We start from the raw sequence: 25,372 nt of genomic DNA, 5'->3' as shown, positions 1-25,372 counted from the left end.
TAAGAAAGAACAGCTGACAAATTTATATTAACATACATAAACATACATAAGCACATTAACATATACATTATATACACACATGCTTCATTATGGAAGAACAAAAAGTTCACTGACAATCAGTGTTTGGGAACCCTGCCCTGAACAATTTCCTGGTTTTAGATTATATTTAGAATTAGTGGTACTGTTGGTCACATAAGGAAACTCTGCCTATGTTACAGAAATTATTTATTAATTGCAAATATTTACACAGAGAAATGTTATGAGCATATTTAGCCTCAAAAGAAGACCACATATGATATACCCACATGGAGAATACCTTTAGCTGATATAATACTAAGTGACTGTGTTTCTAAGGAAAACTTTACCCTGATTTCCAAATTTTAGAAATAAACATCCATCCAGACCTGGAAATCAAGTACTAGGCAAAATTATGCAGGTATGCAAAATAGTTTACATTACAGAACAACATCAAAAGGCAAAATTAAATTCAAGATAATCTCATGAAGTAATCATACGACTTGGTCAGAAAAATACTTTTCTAGAATCTAACAGATTAATAAAACTACGGGGTTTGGATTTCACAGTGGAATCTTAAAAAGGGGGGGCTGAACCTTAATGAAATGTACCAACGCACAACAATCTGCATTTATGTACTTGCAAATATGTTTTTATTATATAATCTTTCCTTGAATAATTGGTCGGATTAATGACCAAATTGTAAAATACATACATCAACCACAGCAACAATAATTTTTGTTTCCTCTATTAAGTGTATAAAGCTCACATTTATGGCACAGAATTATTTAAAGTTAGGTCATAAATAAAAACCCAAGCAGAAAGCTTTTCACATTAAACAGAGAATTAAACAGAGTCTCTGGCAGAGAATCTGACAGCAGCAGCCCTTCTCAGCTAGCTCCACAGAACACAAGCTCCAGGAGATCTTCTGAGGAAAATAAAGTTCTGTGGTCAAGTAAGTTTGGGAAATGCTTCATATTTTCCCCTCCCTTCCGGAGATTTACAATGTGCGATGATGTTAAAGGCTCGAAGAAGGCCATAAGTAAAGAAACTGATGTAACTTTATTTAACCTAGCATTTCCCAAACTTATTTGCCACAAATCTCTTAAAATAACAGTTAACATTCACTTATTACATTTAGACACTGTGCTGAGTACTGTTCAGGCATTATCTGACTCATTCTCCAAGCAACCCTACAGGGAGGTCCCATTATTATTCCCATTTTATAGATGAGGAAACCAAGGCTTAACGAGGTTAAGTAAATTGGCCAAGTCATGCAGACATTACGTGGTAGAGGTGGGATGTAAACCAGGTCAGTCTACCTCTAATGTCCATGACATTAGCGACTGTGCTATCCACCCAGCACTTCCAGAGAAGTAATAGACCGGGAGACATGTTTTGGGAAATAGCATGCTATATAGGATCTGCTAAAGTTCGTAGCTGGGAAAAGTCAGAACTTGCAAGTATTCAATGTTATTACTGCTGCACTAAATACAATCTTAAGAAATAAGGGAAATTAGTTACATGGTCTTACTTTTACTTTTTTTTTTTTTTTGGTGAGGAAGATTGGCCCTGAGCTAACATCCGTGCCCATCTTCCACTATTTTGTATACGGCACGCTGCCACAGCATGTCCTGATAAGCAGTGTGTAGGTCCGTGCCTGGGATCCAAACCCACGAACCCTGGGCCGCTGAAGTGCAGTGCGCAAACTTAACCACTACACCACCGGGCTGGCCCCTACTTCTACTTTTAATATAAATTATTTAAAAGGTTTTATATATGATGGTGAAATCTACTGAAAAATGATAACCAATGGCTTACTTAATATTAAAAGATATTAATAATGTACATGAAAATGCTTTCTAGTGTAACTTATTTTGTTGAATATTATATCTATTTCCATCATTTTAAAAATGAGCACTATGATTACACTGTAACAAAATATACCTAGACCTAAAATAAACCCAGTAAAGAGACTGAAAAAGCACCCAAAACGAACTAAACACAGTAGTTTAAAAAAAATCTACAAATTAGCAACGACTTTTCTCCAACTTAAGAATGCAGGTGGGTACGACACAAGGGTACTGTCAACACTGTGCTGGAGACGTTTGAGAAGGTACTCCAGGAGGAAGATCCCAGTTCACCTTATTTCATTCATAAGTCGTTTTTAAAAAGGCTAAACACAACTCTTTTCTTTTTAACACATTAAAATTTAAAGAATTATTTTGGTGGTAACTGGCAGAAGATGAATTGTCTGGATTAACTGTGCTATGAAATATAGCTTAAAATACAGTTTAGGAACCTCTCAATCTATTTATTACATGATTCTATTTTCTGTTGTACATCTATTTGTTCCAAAGACAACTGAGTGGTCTAGACTTGAGGAGAATGGGTCCTCTCAGTTTTTCCACTCTCAATAATTTGCTATGTAGCCTCTTCCCAACAAAAGAACAAGATTAGCAAAATCTACTCTCTCTATCCTACAAACTAGTGCTAGGCAACTGAGATAACTATGCTCTTCCAAGGGGTTAGTATGGCTTTTCAACTCAACCAGAGATAGAACTCTAGGTTTAAAACCCAACCCTCACACGTGCTACCACTGAAGCAACTTCTGTGCCTCAGTTTCCTTATCTATAAAATAGAATCATAATAGTATCCACTCCATTGAGTTGTGAGGATTAAATGAGTTGTATGTAAAACATTCAGAATATTGCCTGGTACATGGTAAGCCCTATATAAGTGTTGGCAATTATTAAGAGGCATTTCTAGGTTTGTGACCTTTAAGCCTAAAGTAACTATTAAGGTTCTATATATCTGAGGATTCAATCTATGGTTTCTAAGTTTTGAATAGAGTCTTTTATAAGCAAACCTAAAAGGGAGCCAGAAATCATTTACTTGCAGACTGAGATATTTTCAAAATCTTATTACAATCCAACAGTATTTGAAAAAGAATTACTGCTTTCTTGACAAATATTTTTTCTATTCATAGCTAGTATGCTAAAAAAACTTATTCTTCATTTAAGATAGAAAAAAAGCTTCAGTAGGTTGAATTTATCTGAACCTTTCTCTCAGCAGAGATTACAAACTTGACAATATATAGTATGCATAATATGTTCAGTATCTGACCTGGCAGAAAGAGAAGATAGGAAAAGCAGACAAACGCAACTCCACCACTTCTAATGTTTGAAACCCCCCCAAAAAAGTAGAAATAAAACAATTTTATAAACATTTTATCATAATTTTTTTTACCTAAATTTTCAAGGTCTTTCTTGGTGACAAATTTGTAATCATCATAAACTGTGCTTTCTGGATTCTCTTCTAATTCTTCTGTCAAGTTGTCTAAGAAGGAACACCATCTGGGAGCAGGACCCAAAACCTGCCGGGGTTGATGCAAAAGTCAGCAAATATACATTCTCACCATGCCAACTCAGAGTGAGTTATTCTACAACCAGATTCTCTTCAATATAATTTTTTTTTTTACAAGGAAGATTAGACCTGAGCTAACACCTGTTGCCAATCCTCCTCTTTTTTGCTGAGGAAGACTGGGCCTGGGCTAACATCCGTGTCCATCTTCCTCTACTTTATACGGGATGCCACCACAGTATGGCTTGATGAACGGTGTGCAGGTCCACGCCTAGGATCCGAACCTGCGAACCCCAGACCAGTGGTGGAGCACGTGAACCGCTACACCACCAGGACGGCTCCCTCTTCAATATAATTTTTAAATCCTTGTTTCTATTAGAAGTCTTGAAAAACAACTGCAAAATGCATAATCAACAAGTATATAATGTGGGCTGGCCCTGTGGCTTAGCGGTTGGGTGTGCGCGCTCTGCTGCTGGCAGCCCGGGTTCGGATCCCGGGTGCGCACTGACACACCGCTTCTCTGGCCATGCTGAGGTCGCGTCCCACGTACAGCAACTAGGAGGATGTGCAGCTATGACATACAACTATCTACTGAGGCTTTGGGGGAAAAAATAAATAAATAAAATTTAAAAAATTAAAAAAAAAACAAGTATATAATGGAAGAGAATAAACAAAGTAGGAACAACTTAGGCTTATAAGGGAAAAATCTCACTTAGTCTGGGATACAAAGATATTAATAAATACTCTTACATTAGAACTATCAAAACACATAAATAATTCAGGCACTTATAATATCCATCCATCCATTTATCTATCACCTCTTTCATTCAAAATAGTACTAGAATCTACAAAAGCATATTTGGTATGAAAAATTTTTTAAGTTTGCCACTCACAACAAACAGAAGTCCAAAATGAGAATTACCTTCTTTCAAGAGTTTTCAACTAATTACTTGATAATTATATTCGATCTTGTATGGTCTGCTTCATTTAACTCATTAAAAATTAAAATTCTGTAATAGAATTCTTCAGACTGAACCTAAAATGGGTCACCAGGGCCCACAAAGTTAGTCCCAATGAAAGGCTGAGGAACAAAAGACTGAAGAGAATTTATAACCAATTAATAAAATATGAATACTTCAGTTTGTAATCCAACTACTTCCATAAAATATTGACTGCTTTTTACTTTTTTGCTGTTGATACAAATCTGTCCCAGCTCGATGTCTCACCCACTGAGGTCAAAGTTTATCCCAAAGGAAACAACCCTCGCTCAGTGGGAAAGCTACGCTATTGAAATCCTCTCTTAACGTGGAGGCTATCAGAGGAGAATCCTGGGCTCTGACAAAATGGAACTTCCAATGAATATGTGCCTGTGTATTTTGATAGTAATCAATTATATAGGAAAAAACCAAAAATCATAATGGAAATTATCTAGCTTAACTTTTTGGAGAAAGGAAGGTAGGAGGAAGAGAGTTGTAACAAAGAAAAAAGACACCTAATACCCTATCCAATCAAAAAAAAAAAAAAAAAGGAAATGTTAGAGATAGCCATACTAATTTAATTATATTACTTCGCCTGATTAGAAAGGGTGAATCCCCCCTCCACACACACAAAGGATACGGGGCTTGTGAAGATGAAAAACAACTCTTAATGAGCATAAAAGGAGTCCTATCGAGAAGTTTCATATTAGCATAATCTATGCAATTTTTAAAAACAAACGTAAAGGTTTTGATACACTAAGTGGTTTGACTTTAACCATAAAAGACAAACCCTTAAGAAATACAAGGGGGCTGGCCCAGTGGCATAGCGGTTAAGTGCGCGCACTCTGCCGCGGTGGCGGCCCAGGGTTTGGATCCCGGGCGCGCACCGACGCACCACTTGTCAAGCCATGCTGTGGCGGCGTCCCATATAAAGTGGAGGAAGATAGGGCATGGATGTTAGCCCAGGACCAGTCTTCCTCAGCAAAAAGAGGAAGATTGGCAGATGTTAGCTCAGGGCTGATCTTCCTCACAAAAAAAAAAAAAAAAAGAAATACAAGGCATTTTTAAAAAATTCAATGTAGAAAACTTTTAAAAGAAATTGCTATGATTTTAAGCAATTTTAGGACAGTAGCTTGAAGTCAACAAATATTGATACTAAATGCTACTCCATATAAGGCACTGAGTAAACCAAAGTCTCTGACTGTGGTCTCCCTGAAGGAGTTTAAAATCCAGCTGGAGCAGAAAGGCATGTGAACGTGCACACACACACACTCAAGTCATGGAAAGCAATGAACTGAGATTGCACTGAGTCCATGGGGAAGACAGACGAGGGCTGGAGAAAACAGGGCAGGCTGGGACACTGAAAAAAGTATATTTGAAAGGACTTCAGGTTGGAATGAACACACATGAGCAAGCTAGGAAAATCATGGGGCACCTTCTGCGAGTGAGAGTTTAGGCACTGCAACTACAGGGGTATCTGCTTCCCATCAGTCATATTTGCAAATGCAAAGCTCTCCCATATACTGCTGTACGCCCTAAGACAGCAATCTTCTCTCCTTTTAGACAGGAAGAAAGCACACTACTATCACTTTCCTAAAACATAAGATCCAAGACACTGTCCCCTGGGGGAATAAGAACCTCATCTGTTCTAAATGCTGAATTTCTGTTACCTAGAACATTGCCTGCCAAGTAGTATGTGTTCAATAAATATTTCATAAATAAATCTATTCATATATGATGTAAGAATGCATTCATGAATTTCATGCGCACAAGGTACTAAGACTTACAGGGTCCTGTTTGGCAAAAGTATTTTTTAAATTGTCTAATTTTCCTTATTCAGATAAAGTCACTCAAATACCTCACCATAAAACTACTGGATATAAGAAGACTTTTTGGTGAAAGTCAGATCTATTTTGCCTGCTATGCAAGGGCACACTGGTTACCAAAGGACCTCATAATAAAGTAGTTTCACCTTTAAACCTTAAATCAGCCCTAAACATGGGCTTCTAAGACAATGAAAAGATTATATTGTGTTTACTGACTTTTCTTGGGGGGGCGGGGGGAGGCAAGGGGTAGGAATATAAAAATATCAGAACACATCTGAAATTACTTCCATGACATCCTTTTTAATAATGTTCCACAACATTCTTTTTTATTAGTTATCTAGATTCTAACGGAATTGTTTTAAATTGCCTCTCAGGGGACAAGTCAGTTATGGTAAATAACCTCTGCAATCAAATTCATGGCCATTAAATTTTACAGGAGGAAAAATTTCCATCAAAAACAAAATTAGGGGGCCGGGCCCGTGGCTTAGCGGTTAAGTGCGCGCGCTCCGCTACTGGCGGCCTGGGGTTCGGATCCTGGGCGCGCACCGATGCACCTCTTCTCTGGCCATGCTGAGGCAGCGTCCTACATACAGCAACTAGAGGGATGTGCAACTATGACATACAACTATCTGCTGGGGCTTTGGGGAGAAAAAGAAGGAGGATTGGCAATAGATGTTAGCACAGAGCCGGTCTTCCTCAGCAAAAAGAGGAGGATTAGCATGGATGTTAGCTCAGGGCTGATCTTCCTCGAGAAAAAAAAAACAAAATTAAAATCTAGCAGGTTCATTTTATTAATCACGTTTCCCTAGTTCCTTTTCAGAGAAAAAAAAATCAGAACAACCACAACAAAGCTGAAGTTACTGATTTAACTAGTATTAAACGGCAGGTTTTATCTACATTATAGCTTTCCTCAAAAGTCTACCATTAAGTTGCAAAAACAGTAGTTGGCTTAACCAGTAAGGAGGGCTTAATGACATGCATAGCTCTCTGAGGTACCTATAATGACCACGATATTAACTGTGTAAAAATTCCTTGCTGTTTTCATTTATAAAATGTTAAATCTTCAACTAATCCTTAAAAATATATTAATTTACTCCTAAATTTCAGGCTTTACAATTTAAAGAAAACATCCTTTTGAACCACTGGTACACTATTACTACCACATCTAAAGTTTCTAGGTTTCTGTATTGTCACTGTATTGCTATATTCTATATTTCAGTCAAAACAGTATTGTTTGTTTTTCTACATTTTTACACACCTTAAGAGTTTTGTAGGTTTTAGAAAATTGGTGAAGACTGCTCTATTTCAAACTTCTATTATCTGTTAATGACCTTCCACTTTTTATTTAGAAGAATTTTCTAAAGTCACAGGTCAGTAAAAGCAGAGAATTGGAAACCAGTTCATCAAACCGCTATAAAGGGATACCGTGGGTCTCTTAGCAACTTTAATGACCATCATATCATCCAATCTAAATGGAAATACTTGGTCCTCCAAAATAGGAAAGAAACTTCATCAACATAAAGGGAAGGCCTCAACACAAATGCAGCCAAGTATCTGCTTGCTCTAATCCATTTGAGCAGCAGAACCAATTTTTAAGTACATGAAAATACATGCCACGTGCCCAAGATCATCTGCCTCTATGATTATAACCTGTCTTTAAGATGTTAATTATATATGCCTAATTTTAAAACTCAAAATTCTCATATATTCTGGTAATGGACAAAAATGGCAAAGAGTAGGGAGGAAAGAGGATGAATATTAAAATTCCTAGGCAGCTGACAGAGAAGGATACCCTTCCCCCACTTTACTTATGAAAAACCACTGGGCCACACCCTAAAGTTGTGTTAAGGCAGAAATAAGGATTGAGGATTAGTGGATGGATGGTTTCAACAGATCAAGGGTGATTAAAATAACAACAATAAAGTATTATTAATATCATTAGAGACAAAGAACAAAACTACTAAATTTAGCATAAAGGCTATCATTTTTTCCATTACTTATGTTACTCAGTAAGACAAAATAATTTCATTATTTTCCTACTATTAATATGAAAGAAAATAACTGATAACATAGAACAGCAATTAAATTTGAAATTATCTTGTTTTTAACTAACAATTTAAAAAACTTTAGCAAAACTAAGAAAATTCTTAATTACTCCATTTGGTATAACTGTATCAACAGACAATAAATAACTCTGAACCAAAATGGGCTTATGTACAGGAAACTCTAACTGATATATAACTACATTAGAACACACAGAAGTATGTAATACAGTCATGAGCCACATAACAACGAGTCAGTCAACAACGGGCCACATATACAACGGTGGTCCCATAAGATGAGTACTACAGCCTAGGTGTGTAGCAGGCTATACCATCTAGGTTTGTGTAAGTACTGTAGGGGAGGAAGAAATTTTCTTCTACCCTTCTAGGTTCTTCTGGCTGGTCTAAGAATTAAATTGACATGAGACAGATTAACAGGAGAAAAACAAACAAAAGTTTAGTAACATGTATACAAGGGAGAAACCCAGGAAAACTGAATAACTCGCCAAAATGGTGAAAGCTGTCACCTTAAATAACATCTTCAGCTAAAGACAAAAGAAGATGTTGGGGGTGGGGAGAGTCAGGGACTTCAAAGGGAAAGAAGGCAATTCACAGGTAGGTGAAAAGGAGCAAACATTTGGAAAACAAGTGTTTGGCCACACAGAAACAGGAGAGAACACAGAGGGGAGCTCAACAAACAGGCCTTTTCTTAGGTTCCTCCCTCTCTACTACCTAGCTCATGTTATGCTAAGGTGACAACTCGCTTCCTGAGACAGATTTTTTTATCTGAATTCTTTTAGGCAGTTAAGGCAGAGGTAACAGGAAAAACTTTCTGAGTCTTTTGCTTCTTAAAAATAATCAGCCTTGGGGCTGGACCCGTGGCCTGGTGGTTAAGTTCAGGGCACTCTGCTTCAGTGGCCTGGGTTCGCAGGTTCAGAACCTGGACATGGACCTACACCACTTGTTGTCGGCCACACTGTGGCGGCATCCCACATACAAAATAGAGGATGATTGGCATAGACATTAGCGCAGGGCTAATCCTCCGCAAGCAATGAAAGAGGAAGATTGGTAACACACGTTAGCTCAGGGTCAATCTTCCTCAGCAAAAAAAAGAAAAGAAAAGAAAAAAAATCAGCCTAAAATAATCCTCATGTTAAAGAGACACTTTCTGGGGTGGCAAATTTTGTCCCCCTCCAGTACCCTCTATGTTGTCTGTACAAGGACGAAATCACCTCACAACGAATTTCTCAGAATGCAGCCCTGTTGTTAAGTAACGCATGATTGTATATCTAAGTACACGCAGTTGACTTTTTAAAATATTCTTTTACACAATTTCCAGAAGGCACTGCAGCATACAGTGTGAAGTGGGACATATTTTGAATGATAATTGGAAAGAGAATGATGATGATATGAGAGTATAACATCACATGGAAAAAGAACTTAAGTATATTCTTTTACGTTCAGAGAATAAAACTAGACCCATTAAAAGTAAGGAGGTAGATTTTAATTCAATTTCCATTCATCACATATTTATTGAGTTCCATATTTATTCTGTTCCAGGTACAGTATACTCTATAAAATTAGGTACTAGAATGAAATCCAATGGGAGAGGAGTTGTTTCACATATAGTACTACTTGTGTGGAAGGACTAGATGATTCTTAATTTCCTCAACTTCATACATTCACTCATTCATTCAAAAGGTTAACTGAGCATTTACCAAGAGCTAAGCACTGTCAAATACAAGCAAAACAAAGTTCGGAAAACAATCAAGTATAATATAATGTGACTAATGCCACAGAAATTTAAAAATGATTCTGAGGAGCCCTTTATCTATTGAGGTAGGAGCTCAAGATAGCTTTGGAGACATTTTAGCTAGGCTTTGATAAACTCTATGAGGTTATGATTTTATATTCAGTAAAAACTGTCATACTAAATAGAATTTAATGCTACATAAAATTAATATATATTTTACTCATTAATTATAGAAAAGATACTTTGACAGAAGAATTTTCAATTTTACCTTTTACTGATCTTATACTACTACGATCCTAGAAACTCAATTTAAACATTATTTATGTTATAATGACACCACTGAACAGATAAGAACTGCACTTACTGACAACCAACAACGGAGAGTTTGAAAATAAAATAATTTTACCACCTAGTAACCATGTAAATTATCTAATTATTTTGTTAGAGAACTGTTTTCAGGACATTCTAAAAGTAGATATAAATATCAGTTCTAAAACTAAAGCAATAATAAAAACAACAAGAATAGCAAAAATAATAATAGCAGTAGCAATCCACACTCTACGAGGTAAGGGGGTTTTATCCCCCTATTAGAATTTTAACTCCAACTAACTCCAAACTGTTACTCTTACTATAAGGCTACATAACTCTTTATCAGAAACTACTGGGACCAAAAAGTGTTTGAAACTCACAACTTGTGCATTTTAAAAAGGTAATATAGTACATATACTATATTACCACATAAATCTTCAGTGAGGTTGGGTCAGTGGTCCATAATCAAACACATTAATAACTCTCCAGCAAAATACATACATATTCACACCGGTAATTTGGGATAAATAAAGACTAGAAAGAGCCTCATCATTACATGTCAAGTTTGAGTTCTAACGAAGCAGGTCAGGTCAGGTTTTGCCACCAAAGAGTTATAAAAAATTTTTCAGGGCTTTCTGGATTTCAGAATCACAGGTCAGAGATGACAGAGGTATATACTATACCGTAAATATCACTGACCACTATTATCCTCAATGATAATTGTTCTAACTGCATAGCCTGCATCTCCAGTAGAAGAAAGGGATTTTGCCAATGAAGAAGACCAACTCTGCAATACATAAACTCAAAGGAAAATTTCCTTTTCAAACTCTTCCTCCATTAGTGGTTGAAAGGCACCACTAGCACCAGCATGTATTTTCAAATTCTGACAGTTGGAGCTTAACAATAACTGATCATAAGCTTAAGACAAGAGGACAGCTGGGTGAGCTGAGGGAGTGGCCATGCATTTAAGCATGTAATTGTATTTGCAACATAACGAGCTGCCTAATTGCATACCCAAGTTTACATGCATTTGCGTGAGTAATTATGAGTCATTTAAAGGTACTCTACTTGTAGTGCTTTGTTCTCTCATTCCTAAAAATCAGATTAGCAAAGAAGCAATTTAATTTCAACATTTCAAAAGATTTATTTTAAAAAAGAGAAAAACTATTATCAATTCAATTTTGATTTAGTTTTTGAAAAGTAGTTTAGGCACTGAAACGAAATAAGAAAATAAGGCCAAGTAAAAAAAATTTAATATTGCTTATGCTATTGTTCCACTACCAGCCAATCAACCTAACAGTTAATCTATGCAAGGCTCTGCGAGTACAAATAAGCATAAGATACAGTGCCTATACTCAAGGGTTAGAGGCAGATAGGACACTCCAAGCAAACATTTAAATACAAAATTAAAACTGATACTAAGAACCACAAAGAGCTTTCAGTTAATAATGGCACATTAACTATATATTTTTATCTCCTCTCCCTCTCAAGCCCAGTCAAAATGACAGTAAATCAATATAACAAGATATCAACCTTCTATGACAAAAAGAAGGAAATACAGTGGTTAAGGGATTTAACATGGTAAATGCCGGGTGCTTACAGAGGAAAATCACAGAGAGAAAGGAGAGGAGATTCTTCCCTAGAGTCCCTGAGACCCAGCACTTCAAGGCACCATGTATCTGGGAAGATGGGCCTGAACAGAGGGGAGATGATGAATACTTAAATTCCCATCACCCCTGAGAAGATCAGAGGATAATTCTCTGGAGAAAGTGAAGAAAAGCTGCTCCACATGAGCGGATATCAGGAAGAGGCGACTTGAGCTATGGGCTGAAATTAGCACAATTAAATGGCAGTCTACACACCAAACTGTGTGACCTTCAGCTCCTTTTCTCAGCTCCCAGAATGCCAGAAGCCAAGTCTTCCACTCCCGCCAGCCTAAATCTCCAACGTTCCCAGAAAGAAATTGGGAGATTCCTCTCTGTAGAAAATGAAAGATCCCTGAAGACAGACTTCTGGATGTTGATATCTGGAATCCTCCAACAGCCATTAGCTGAAGAGTCAGCATGAAAACTACCAGTAGACAAGACCACCACATACAAAGAGTTCCAATCAGCATTTTAGTGCCTCATTGTCAAACAGGAACAGATTGCCAAAGATCACCACTCCTTTATTCAACAAACAGTTACTGTCAAGCATTTTTCTCTTCACAGTAGATACAGTAGTGAACAAAACAAACAAGAATCTCTACCTCTAAAGAGCTAACAATGCAGAAAGGGGAACAATAAACAAACAAACGAAAAGCAGGACAGAGTACGACAGCTAGTGATAGGAGCTAAGAGGAAAAGAAAGCAGTGAAGGATGATGGAGAATACAGGGGAAGGGGAGGAGAGGTGGACAGGAAAGCCCTTGTTGAGGTGACAACTGAATACAGACCTGGAGGAGAGGAGGGAATGAGCCATGAGAGTATCTGGCAACCGCAATGGCCTTGAGGTCAGAATTTCTTGGCATGTTTGGGGATCAGGAAAAAGACCAATCCAGTATGGCATGAGAAAGGGAGGGAGGGAGAGACTGGGGCTAGATCACACAGGGTCTTGTAGGCCACTGCAGGACTTGACCTTTTACTTCAGAGCAGAGGAATGACAGGGTCTGACTTGCGTTTACAAGGATCGCTCTGCAAAGGCTGGGAGACTTACTGGTTCCAGGCATTTAAGGAAATCTCTATTCAATCATTAGCTGATAATTAAGTGAACTAAGCAGAGACTTTGGTGGCCACACATAAAGAAATCAGATTTTACAGACTTAGTCCCAAGAGAATCAGTAAACAAACAGCAATAATAGAAATGAACTTGGGAAAGGCAGGGATCTAAGTTCTCTAACTGCCAAATTACATTATCTAAAACACCTAGTTTTCAACCAAAAATACAAGACACAAAGAAAAGCATGGCCGATACTCAGAGGGACAAAAGCAGTCAATAGAATCTTTCTTCTGAGGAAGCTCAAACATTGGACTTACCAGACAAAGACTTGAAACCAGCTCATACAGACATGCACAAAGAACTAAAAAGAAACCATGTCTATAAGAATTAAAGGAAAGTATAAGAACAAACGTCTCATGAAATACAGGATATCAATAAAGAGATAGAAATTATAAAAAAGAACTAAATAAAAGTTCTTGAGTTGAAAAACAAAATAATTGAAATAAAAAATTCACTAGAGGGGCTCAACCACAGATATAAATAGGCAGAAGAAAGAATTAGCAAACTTGAAGATGGGTCAATTGAGATTATCCAGTCTGAGAAACAGAAAAAAAGAAAACTGAACAGAGCCTCAGAGACCTGTTGGATGTCATCAAAGAGACAAACACACACATAATGGGAGTCCCAGCAGGAGAAGAGAAACAAAGGGGCAGAAAGAATATCTGAAGATATAATGACTAAAAACTTCTCACATTTGGTAAAAAACATTAACGTGCACATCCAAGAAGCTCAATGCCAAGCAGGATAAATTCAAAGAGATCCATACCTAGACACATTATAGTCAAATTGTGAAAAGACAAAGACAAAGAGAGAATCTTCAAAGCATTGAGAGAAAAGCAACTGATCACATGGAAGGGATTCTCACTAAGTTAAGCTGGCGATTTCTCATCATGTAAAAGACAACTCTATAACGCAATAGTCATAAATCTAAGTTACAGGCACACAATGTTTAAAGATATAATTTGAAGCAATAACAGCATAAAAGAGGAGAAAAATGGGGCTACATAGGAGCAAAATTTTTGCATATTATTGAAATTAAATAGGTATTAATCTGAACTAGATTCCTATAAATTAAAGTGGTAATGGCAATCCTCAGAGAAACCACTAAGAAAATAACTCAAAAATATACAGCAAAATAAACAAAAAAGGAATTAAAATAGTATATTACAAAATGTCTGTGTAACAAAAGCTAGTAATGCATGAATTGAGGAACAAAAATGACATAAGACATTTAGAAAACAAATAGCAAAAAAAGCAGACATAAATCCTATCTTATCAGTAATGACATTAAATGTAAATGGATCCAACTCTCCTTTAAAAGGCAAAAATTGACAGAATGGATTTTAAAAAAAGCATGATCCAACTATATAACGTTTACAAGAGACATACTTTAGATTTGAAGACAAATAGGTTGAAAGTAAAATTATATGGATGGTAAAACATATACCATGCACACATTAACCAAAAGACAGCAAGAGTGTCTATATTAAGGTTAGACAAAACAGACTTAAGATAAAAATTGTTACTAGAGGAAAAAAAAAAACAGTTCATAACAATAAAAGGGTCAATTCATCAAGAAAATATAACAATTACAAACATATATGTACCTAAGAAAAGAGTCCCAAAATACATGAAACAAAAACTGAACTGAAGTGAGAGACCACTCAACAATATTTAGAGACTTCAATATCTCACTTTCAATAATGAATAGAATAACTAGACAGAAGATAGGAAAGACACAGAAGACTTGAACAACACTGTAACTTAACTAGATCTAAAGACATCTAAAAAACCCTCCAGTCAGTAGGAGTAGAATATACATTCTTCTCAAGTGCACGTGGAACATTCTCCAGGAGAGACCAAGTGTTAGGCTACAAAACAAGTCTCAAAAAATGTAAAAGGACTGAGATCAAAGTTTGTTCTCTAACCACAATGGGATGCAATTAGAAACCAATAACAGAAGGAAATTTGGGAAATTCACAAATATCCTTTATGTACATCATAGCAAACCAAACCCAGTAGCATACAAAAAGGATTATACACCATTACCAAGTGGGATTTGTCCCAGGAATGAAAGGTTGGTTCAACATATGAAAATCAATCAAGATGATACCCTATATTAATACAATAAAAGACAAAACTACACAATCTCAAGAGACACAGAAAACGCATTTGACAAAATCCAACCCCAACTCGTGATAACACTCAACAAGCTAGAAAGAGAAAGGAACTTACTTCTAAAAAGCATCTATCAAAACCCCACAGCTAACATCATACCTAGAAAGACTGAGTACTTTTCCCTAAGATTAGGAACAAGACAAAGATGTCCGCTGCCTCCACTTCTATTCAGTATTGTACTGGAAGATCTAGCTAGGGCAATTAGCCAAGAATATGAAATAAAAAGCATCCAGAGATTGGAAAAAAAGAAGTAAAACTATCTCTATTTGCAGATGACATGATCATATATAGAAATCACTAAAGAACCCATGAAAAAACCATTAGAGCTAACAAACAAGTTTAGCAAGGCTGCAGGATACAATCAATATGTAAAACTCAACTGTATTTCTTTTTTTTTTTTATAATTTTATTTATTTATTTATTTTTCCCCCAAAGCCCCAGTAGATAGTTGTATGTCACAGTTGCACATCCTTCTAGTTGCTGTATGTGGGACGCGGCCTCAGCATGGCCAGAGAAGCAGTGCGTCGGTGCGCGCCCGGGATCCGAACCCGGGCCGCCAGCAGCGGAGCGCACGCACTTAACCGCTAAGCCACGGGGCCGGCCCTCAACTGTATTTCTATATACCAGCAATACACTAGGCAAAAATGAATTAAGAAAGCAATTCCATTTACAATAACATTAAACAGAATAAAATACTTTGGAATATATTCAACCTCAAAACGTAAGACTGAAACTAAACTGTACACTGAAAACTATAAAATCTTCTTGAAAGAAATTAAAGATTTAAATAAATAAAAAGACATTCCATGTTCATGAACTGGAAAACTTAATCTTGTTAAGACTGCAATACTTCTAAATCAATCTACAGATTTAACGCAATCCCTACCAAAATTCTAAATGCCTTTTTGCCTACAGTAATCAAGCTACAGTAATCGAGATAGTGTAATACTGGCATAAGGACAGAACTGTTAATGAATAGAACAAAATTGAGAGTCAAAAATAAGCCTTTATATCTATTGTCAATTGATTTTCAACAAGAGTATCCAAAAAATTCAATGGGGAAAGAATAATCTATACAACAAATAGTGCTGGGACAATTACATACTCACATGTAAAAGAACAAAGCTGTACTCCTACCTCACACTATATACAAAAACAAAACAAAATGGATCAACAACCTAAATGTAAGAGCAAAAACTATAAAACTCTTTGAAGAAAACATAGTTGTAAATCTCCTTGTATCTGGATTACAAAATTCCAATCTTCCTAAACCTAGTTAAGGCAATGGTTTCTTAGATATGACATCAAAAGCACAAATAACCAAAAAAAAAAAAAAAGGAAGTTGGACTTCATCAAACTTAAAAACTTTTGTGCACCAAAGGACACTATAAGGAAAGTGAAAAGACAATCCACAGAATGGGAGAAGATATTTGCAAATCACCCATCTGATAAAGGTCTAGTATCATCCAGAATATATAAAGAACTCTTATACCTCAATAATAAAAAGACAAATAACAATTTAAAAATGGGCAAACGTTTGAATAGACATTTTTCCAAAGAAGATATAAAAATGGCCAATAAGCATATGAAAAGTTGCTCAACATCATTAGTCATCAGGGAAATGCAAATCAAAACCACAATGAGGAATATAAACTAATACAAGGACAGACAGAACAGTTTGGTGGTTACCAGTGGGAACTGAGTTGGGGCGTGGGCACAAGGAGTGAAGGGGAACATTTATACGGTGACTGACAAATAATAATGTACAACTGGAATCTCACAATGTTATAAACTATTATGACATCAATAAAAAATTTAAAAATATATATATAGCCAGATACATAAAAGTTGCATAGATGTGGATCTTGTTATTATTAAATTCCCTCAACTGAAGGAGACCAATGAAAAAAAATAAACACAATGAGATATCAGGCCACACCCACTAGGCTGTCTATAATCAAAACAATGGAAGGCAACAAGTTGATGAGAATGTGGAGAAACTGGCATTCTCAAATATTGCTATCGGGAATGTAAAATGGTGCAGCCATTTTGGAAACAGTTTGGCAGTTTCTCAAAAAGTTAAGCATAGAGTTACCATATGATCCAGCAATTCTACTAAGTATCTACCCAAGAGACCTGAAAACACATGTCCACACAAAAACTTGTATGAATGCTTACAGCAACATTATTTATAATAGCCAAAAGTAGAAACAAGCCAAATGCACATCAAGTGATGAATGGATTAACAAGATGTGGTAATCCATACAATGGAATGTTACTCAGCAATCAAAAGGAATGAAGTACTGATACAAGCTACAACATGGATAAATCCTGAAAACATTGTGCTAAGTAAAGAAGCCAAACACAAAAGGCCACACACTGCATGACTCCATTTATGTGAAATGTCTAGAATAGGCAAATCCATAGAAATAGAAAGTAAGTAGATTGGCAGTTGCAGGGGGAGGGAGTGACTGATACAGTGCTTCCTTTTGGTGTGACGAAACGTAATGAAATTAGATAGTGGTGATCATCGCAGAACTCCGAATATAGTAAAAACTACTGAATTACATACTTTACAAGGGTTAACTTCATGGCGTGTGAATTATATCTTACAAAGCTATTATTTTAAAAAATCTAATTAAGGATCACACATTGCATTAGGTTATTATGTCTCTTTAATTTCTTTTAATCTAGAAGAGCCCCTCTCCCCCATCTTTACTGCCTTTCAGGATGTCAACATTTTCTAAGAGGTAGGCCAGTTGATGTGTAGAGATCCCCACAATCTTCATCTGCTGACTGTTCCTCAGAATTAGATTCAGTTAAACATTGCTGGCAAGAATGCACAGGTGGTATGTGCCAAAAGAACACTTAGAACTGTTTCCACATTAAGCATTTGGCTTTGCATGATTAATGTTTGTGAAGTCATGTGCTTTATAGTACTTTATTTTCATGTATATTTACACTTTTGTGTTTTTTCATTGTGCTTTGAATTTTGGGTATAAAGTGATTTTTCCGGAAAGGGGGTCCAATAAGGGTTTGTCTGAAGCCATCCCAGAAGCCCATGAGGCCATAAATTCCTGATGAAGCTACCCTGGGCTACATAAAAGGAGAGACCAGAAAGTTCCAATACTTATCACACTCTCCTCACCCCCCGCCCCACTCCACCCCCACAAATATTTTGGAAAGATGGGTAGGACTGGGGATAGGGGCACAGCTCAGTTCTTTTCAAAAGGAGCTAATATCATGACATTACCTTTTAGCAGACTTATCTAAGAAGATCACGCCTACAGATATACTATCCCGTTTCGTTATTTCACTAAATGAAAAGATACACAAAATCATACCACTCCTTTCCTTTTTTAAACTTTCAAATTTATTTGAGGTGCTGGAAAGTCAAGAAAGCTTGTGGGAAACCAAAGTAACAATTTACTGAAAACTAAACACATATATCCACTGGAGATTTATTGACTCTGAGCTTAGCAACATTCAGAAGATACAAGCTTAGTGGAAGCCAAATAGTTTTGCTAAATTTAGGAAGAGGGGAAACAGAATTATTCTCAAATGAACAATTTAAGAGGGCAAAAATTTCTTCAAAACCACGAAATTCCTTCATAAAAGAAGTCTCTTCAAGTTCTCTTTTAAGTATTCAAAACTGCATTATATATAATCTATGTAATTCTAATCTGAGGTAAAATAAAAAGCTTTACGTTTCTGCTCTTTCATGAAAAGTACAAGCAATGCATTAAACAGCATGAAACATCCTCAGCTTCCACCTTCCTTCAATTCTCGAGAAAAGAAGAAAGGATATCTTAATACAGTCCCAATCTCGTTCAAAGTCCACTGTGAGTTAAATAACAAAAACATGTATCCTTTAAGGCCTTCCATACATTCTTTCCTGAGGAGCCTGGCCTTGAACCTCTGCTACAGATCACCACTTGATGTTCTTCATCACATTACACTTGAAATCCTACGCCGTTTCCTCGAGTTCACCTCCAGAGTTTACAGTTACAATGACCCCAAGCAATCTTCAAGTCCTCCACTTCCAGCCTTTTCCTCTCCCAATTTCCTAACTGCGCCGAAAATGCTCAACCTTGACAGCTGTCTGCACGCATGCGTACGCACACATACCCCATGGGTGCTCAAGGCACCAGGCCAATTTCATCATATGAGAACGTATTTTTCTTTTTGATCAAACACCTGGTAATGAGCGCTCTCCAAGATCTTGTTTTGTCATTTTATTCCTGCCAAAGTTACACAGATGGTTTTAGTGTGTTATCCTGGTTACCACATCAGTAGTTTCCTGGTTCTATCCTACTTCCTTGCAGGCAAAGGAACTTATTAATAATTTTTCAGCATATTCTTATGCTTTCTGATTCTTAATTCTGAAGTCTATGTAAAAACTAAGAGTATCCTAATATTTAAAAATATCTAGCGATGGAAACTTGGCAGAAACAAAGGAAGAGTAAAATGTTTTTAAATTATATGTACACTTTTTCCCAAGGTTATATGACTTAGTGCTATTCCAGCAGGGTCAACAAATATTTGCCACCATTCAGCAGTTACTGTTTATCCAGAGGGTGCCACACATGAAACTAGGAAATCCTAAAGAATACATTTTAAGTTCAAGCAAAATCCCCAAAGAAAGCCAAAGGAGAGCACTATACTGGCAGAGGAAAAGAAGAGGGTACAAGAACCCAATCTGGACTCACAGTCGAATAAAATGTGGCCAGCCACAAAGTACTAAAGTAATTTTCTACAACTCCAGGTAGAATGTCTATTTCAGAGTTTAAATATCTATATTTCCCACTGAGATGATAAACAGGATTCTTACACATGTGGCAATATTAAAGGCCCTATTAAGAGAGACAAGTGTGTGTGGGGCTGTGGGAGGCAAATAGTGTGCATATAGTATTAATCTTTTTTTACTGAAGTCTTAGGATAGATTGCAAAAACTTCATGCAAAACCTAATCATTTTCAAAAAGAGAAGAGCTCTACAAGAAAAACCATACATGATGAAAATTTTAAACTCAGAATGAAAGGAAAGCTAGGTAGTTTGGTGAGGGAGTGATGAGAGGTAAAAGACCACCTGCTCTACAGCTGGACCAAAAATGTAACTTTGGACTCCCTGGCAACCACGGCAAAAAGAGATGCACGGCAAGGTAGAAAGATGTCACTTACCTGATAAAGGGAAGTATACTGATGTGTCTGAAAGAGAAACTTTGTTGGAACTAAATTCAAGAAGCGTATCATAAATCTTACTTTAAGGGATTCTAACAATAAATAATACTTCTTTAAAAAAAAGTTTACAAAAGAAACTTTATATGACTGTTAAATATCAAAGAAACACCATTAAACTGTAATTTATAAATGCCAGAGTAACACGGTCCAAGCAAGCAGCTTGATGACCTAACTTGACTCTGAAATAGTTTAGATCTGTGCCATTCAACATAGTAGTCACTAGCCACATGTGGCTATTTAAATTTAAATTAACTAAAATGGAATAAAATTTTAAATTCAGTTCCTTAGGCACATTAAGCACATTTCAAGTGCTCAACAGCCACACACGGCTAGTGGCTTCCATGTTTCTGTCATCACAGAAAGTTCTATTGAACAGTGCTCATTTAGAGAATTGAAAGAAATGGGTAGTAAATATCCATTAATAGGAAATTAGGTAAATAAATTATGCCATATCTATATCATGAAATACTGTGCTACTATTAAAAAGAATGGATTTAATTTATATATGTTGATCACATGATATATTAAGTGACAAAAAAACCTTTCAGAATAATATGTATAATGATTCTGCTAAAATATGCATGCTAGTGTGTGTGTACGGTTTCAGGGGGAAGGAATGGGGGAGGACTGACTTGACTCTCTGAAGAATGTGCACTTGTTAATAGTGGTAGTGGAAGGAGTGGTTATGAAGGACTTTTCCTTTCTAGGTTATGTATTTCTACAATGTGTGATTTTTTTTAAAAAGCAGAGCATTCTTTTCTAAAGCAAAACAAATAACATCTTCAAAAGGACCGAGGCACAGATACAGATAGATACTGAGGGTTAACAAGCCTTCTACAACATCCAACTGAAACATCAATGGTTTCAGATAATCTTTACCAAGGAGCAGAGGCCCAGTCCACAATTCGGGAGTGAGGTCCTTAGTGAACACCTGGATTGATATTTGTGATGTTTGACTGAGAAGAGACCTTTAAAAAAGATGATTTTTTTTCCTCTCTGGAAAATTCAAGAACTAACTCACAACCTTTGATCCTTCCCATAGAGATGAGCCAAAAAAACAAAAGATCAAAACTCTCTCCCAGGAAGCAGTTCAGCACAATATTATCTGAAGCTCCAGAGTTCTAACTCATACACATGGGAGAGAGAATTTCAAGACAACTCAACATTTCCAAAAATGAATTTAGCATCTACTCCACCTTCTGTAGCTCTTACACCTTTGTGAATGGTACCACTATTCATTCAGTTCCCCTCACTCCCTCTTAGTCTCCACTCTCAATGATCACCAAGCTCTAAGGACGCACCTCCTCAATGTCTCTTATATGTCTCTTCCTCCACCACCCACTGCCACAGCCTTAGATGGAGGCCTCACGACTTTTCCTAATCAATTACAGTCTGTCCTTGCCCTGTTGCCAAAGGAACCCCCTCCCTACAGGCAGAATAATCTGACACACATAACTGATCTCACTTCCCTGAATAATCCTTCAGACGCATGCCATTCTACTTAAAGTCAAGGCTTTAGACTTAGGCCCTGAAACCTCTCCAGTTTCACTTACCTCTTGCCCTTCCCCACCCCTCGAAAACCTAAGCTCCTCCCAAACAGATGGAAGACAAGGAGGCTCCAGTGTCTTGTTTCAATTCTCTGTGTGTAAAATCATCTCGTGATCCCACCACCCTTCTTTCTACCTCTTATTGCTTAATTCCTACCTATCCTTCAAAATTCAATTCAGACATCAGTACTTCCTCTAACTCTCGCACCTATGGGAAAGTGACTTTTCTATGTGCTCCTTTAAGATCTTGTATAAACAAGTCCCTTATCAACTGTATTGTCTGTTTCTTTATAAAACTATAGGCTCCGAGGCAGCAAGGCTCAGGTCTTAAAATGTCTTTGATATCCCAGGCCTTAGTGCAGGCACATGAAAGGTGCCTACTACGTATTTGTTTAATGAATGAACCAGCCCCGCAAAATACTCAAACAAAAAACTAGTCAACATAGACTATCTAGTCAAACTCACAAAGACAAAAAACAGAGGGTGGTATTTTCTTCAGTGACCAATATAAAAATATATGATACTGCAAATTAAAACAATGAGATACCAGTATACACCTATTAGAATGGCTAAAATTCAAAACACTGGCAACACCAAATACTGGCGAGGATGCAGAGAAACAGGAATTTTCATTCATTGCTGGTGGGAACAAAATGGTACAGCCACTGTGGAATACAGTTTGGTGGTTTTTTACAAAACTAAACGTACTATTACTAGAGGATCCAGCAATCACGCTTCTTGCTATTTACCCAAAGGAGTTGAAAACTTACGTCCACACAAAAACATGCACATAAACGTTTAGAGCAGCTTTATTCATAACTGCCAAAACTTGAAGCAACAAGATGTCTTCAATAGGTGAATGAATAAACAAACCATGGTACATCCATACAATGGAAAAGTATTCATCAATAAAAAGAAATGAGCTAACCAGCCATAAAAAGACATGGAGAAATCTTAAAGGCATATTACTAAGTGAAAGAAGCCAATTTGAAAAGGCTACATACTAAATGATTCTAATTTTATGACATTCTGGAAAAAGCAAAACTATGTAGACAGTAAAAAGATCAGTGGCTGCCAGGGGCTTTGGGGGAGAGAAACAGAGGGATAAAGAGGAGAAGCACAAGAGGATTTTTAGGGCAGTGAACTACTCTGTATGACACATAATGGTGGACACATGTCACTACACATTTGTCAAAATCTATAGACTGCACAACACCAAGAGTGAACCCTGATGACTTTGGCTGATAATGCTGTGTCAATGTGAGTTCATCCATTGTAACAAATGTAGCATTCTGGTGCAGGATGTTGGTGGAAGAGAGTATGTATATTATGCATAAGTGTTTGTATGGGGTATGTGGGAACTCTGTGTACTTTCCATACAATTTTGCTGTGAACCTAAAACTGCTCTAAAAAATAAAGTCAATTAAATGAATGAGTAAATGAATGAACGATACATCCATATGCACGTATGCAAGAAACATAGATAGGCAGATCTAACTTTTCTTTCAATACGCCTCACTATTATCATTTACGCATGATTTGTTTCCAACCAAGAATAATGTTCTGTTCTTCAAGAAGGTAAATATATAACCTAATTAGAGGTATCTGCCAATGTGAAGATGAAGTATTCATCTCCATTTAATAATTTTCAATGACTATCTTCTAGAGCAATTTAAAGTGCTGGTAATACAAACCAATTCCACCTCTACTCCCCAGAAAAGCTGAAAATACTGAAGCAAAGACACACGTAGATAGGGGTTCATTATATTTCTATTTTTATGTGTATTTGAAATTTTTCCACAACAAAATTTTTAAAACAAAGTGTCAATAATATGCATTCTTTCTAATTGGCATTCTTTCTAATTGGCATGTATTCAGTGGGAGCCTATGAGTATCAGACACTGTTCTAGGCACCAGGGACAGAGTAAAAAGTAAAACACACAGAAGCCCCGCCCTTATGGCGCCTATAATCAAGTCCATGGGCATCACAAGACAAACCTTCTTGGGATTTGAGAACACTGAATCAAAGTAATGACAGCGCAAGTCACAGAACTTTATTATTATTTTCTGTAAAATCTGGGCCTTTTAAAAGAATGTAGTCCAAATTTTTGGCCTATTTGTATCACCTGTATTTTTAACGAAAAAACAAAACACAACAAAAAACCAGAGTTGGTAATGGGCACATTAATCAAAGAAACTGCCACATGATTCAAATAGTCAGGCATACTCAGAAAGTAAAACCAGTCCCTGGTTGTGAACACTATCATCTATCACTACCACCTACACAACCACACCAAGAGGACACTGGAATACTAGATTTACTTCCAACTTCACCTTGTCCAAAACAAGAATGGTAAAGAGATCAACTTAATAAGCACCAAGTTGGAGGTAACAGCCGGCACGGGGAGAGAGGTTCTTTGGTTAATATTCAATTCAAACTGAGTAGCATCTGAATAGGAAGTTGTCATTTACTTTCAAGAAAATGGGCATGCCAGATGTGTAACTGTTTAAACAAAAACAAGTATCACCTGATACACTAACATAATAAATGTCATGTGTACATCATATGGAAATTACATGCGTTTTTACCTAGTCAGAACTAAAATTAACTTCTGAAAATGTGACAGGATGCCCAGAAAATTACTTCCTGAGCATCACACATTAATGCTTTCTGTATGTCTGCTATTCTTGCAACCCAATAAATTGTGATGGGAAAAATGGAGAGGATTTCCTTTGTTGAGAAAAATGCCACAGATACTATGTTACTGCCTGAAAGTGTTTAGATTAAAATAGGAAGCCCATATTTCCCTTTTGTAAAGATGATGCAAACAACTTGTTTGTATTAGAACAGAATACTTTATTAGCCACCTGACTTTTGTGCCTTACTTCCCATTTCATAGTTATAAATACATAACTGAAAAATTACAAAAAGAATACTACACCTTATAAAGCAACCTCATGCATAAGATAAAATTCAATTACGACAGATTTGCTGTGAGCTTGGATTAGAAAGGAAACTCACTAAAAATAAATGCATCTGCTTTGCATGCCTTTCCCTTTCTCTTAATCAGGAAAAGGTAATGAAAATGCCCGGAGTTTGGAATGCTAACTCTTCTACTAGCTGCTAGGTTCTGCCTCTAAATGCCTCACATTTTTTTCTCTATAGAATTAAGTTTTTTACCTTTCATAAGCTGTCTTAGCCTTCCAGATCTTTCTTATAGGCTTTGCTTTATCTTTAAAATGCTTTTCTTGGAGAGCAAAATTAAGCATAAATCCCATTTGCATTATTAGGAATCAAGGCAGCTAAAAAATAGGCATCTTTGAACTCAAAGCTGAACTCAATTTAAAATGAATCATGTTTTTCATT

At 36.6% G+C, this 25,372-nt stretch overlaps 1 protein-coding gene across 1 annotated transcript in view; it reads right to left on the bottom strand.

Moving 5' to 3' along the window:
- Nucleotides 1–25,372, bottom strand: part of NOL10 (nucleolar protein 10) — a 105,130-nt gene that overhangs the window by 30,187 nt on the left and 49,571 nt on the right. Inside the window, exon 14 of the mRNA XM_058551804.1 lies at nt 3,265–3,391. Coding sequence (XP_058407787.1) covers nt 3,265–3,391 — 127 coding nt within the window. The remainder of the gene's footprint in view (nt 1–3,264; nt 3,392–25,372) is intronic.

This window comes from Diceros bicornis, chromosome 12, assembly GCF_020826845.1.
Source record: "Diceros bicornis minor isolate mBicDic1 chromosome 12, mDicBic1.mat.cur, whole genome shotgun sequence".
Taxonomy (NCBI): domain Eukaryota; kingdom Metazoa; phylum Chordata; class Mammalia; order Perissodactyla; family Rhinocerotidae; genus Diceros; species Diceros bicornis.
Note: the sequence above shows the minus strand (reverse complement) of the source record. Positions and strands in the feature narration are given on the sequence as shown.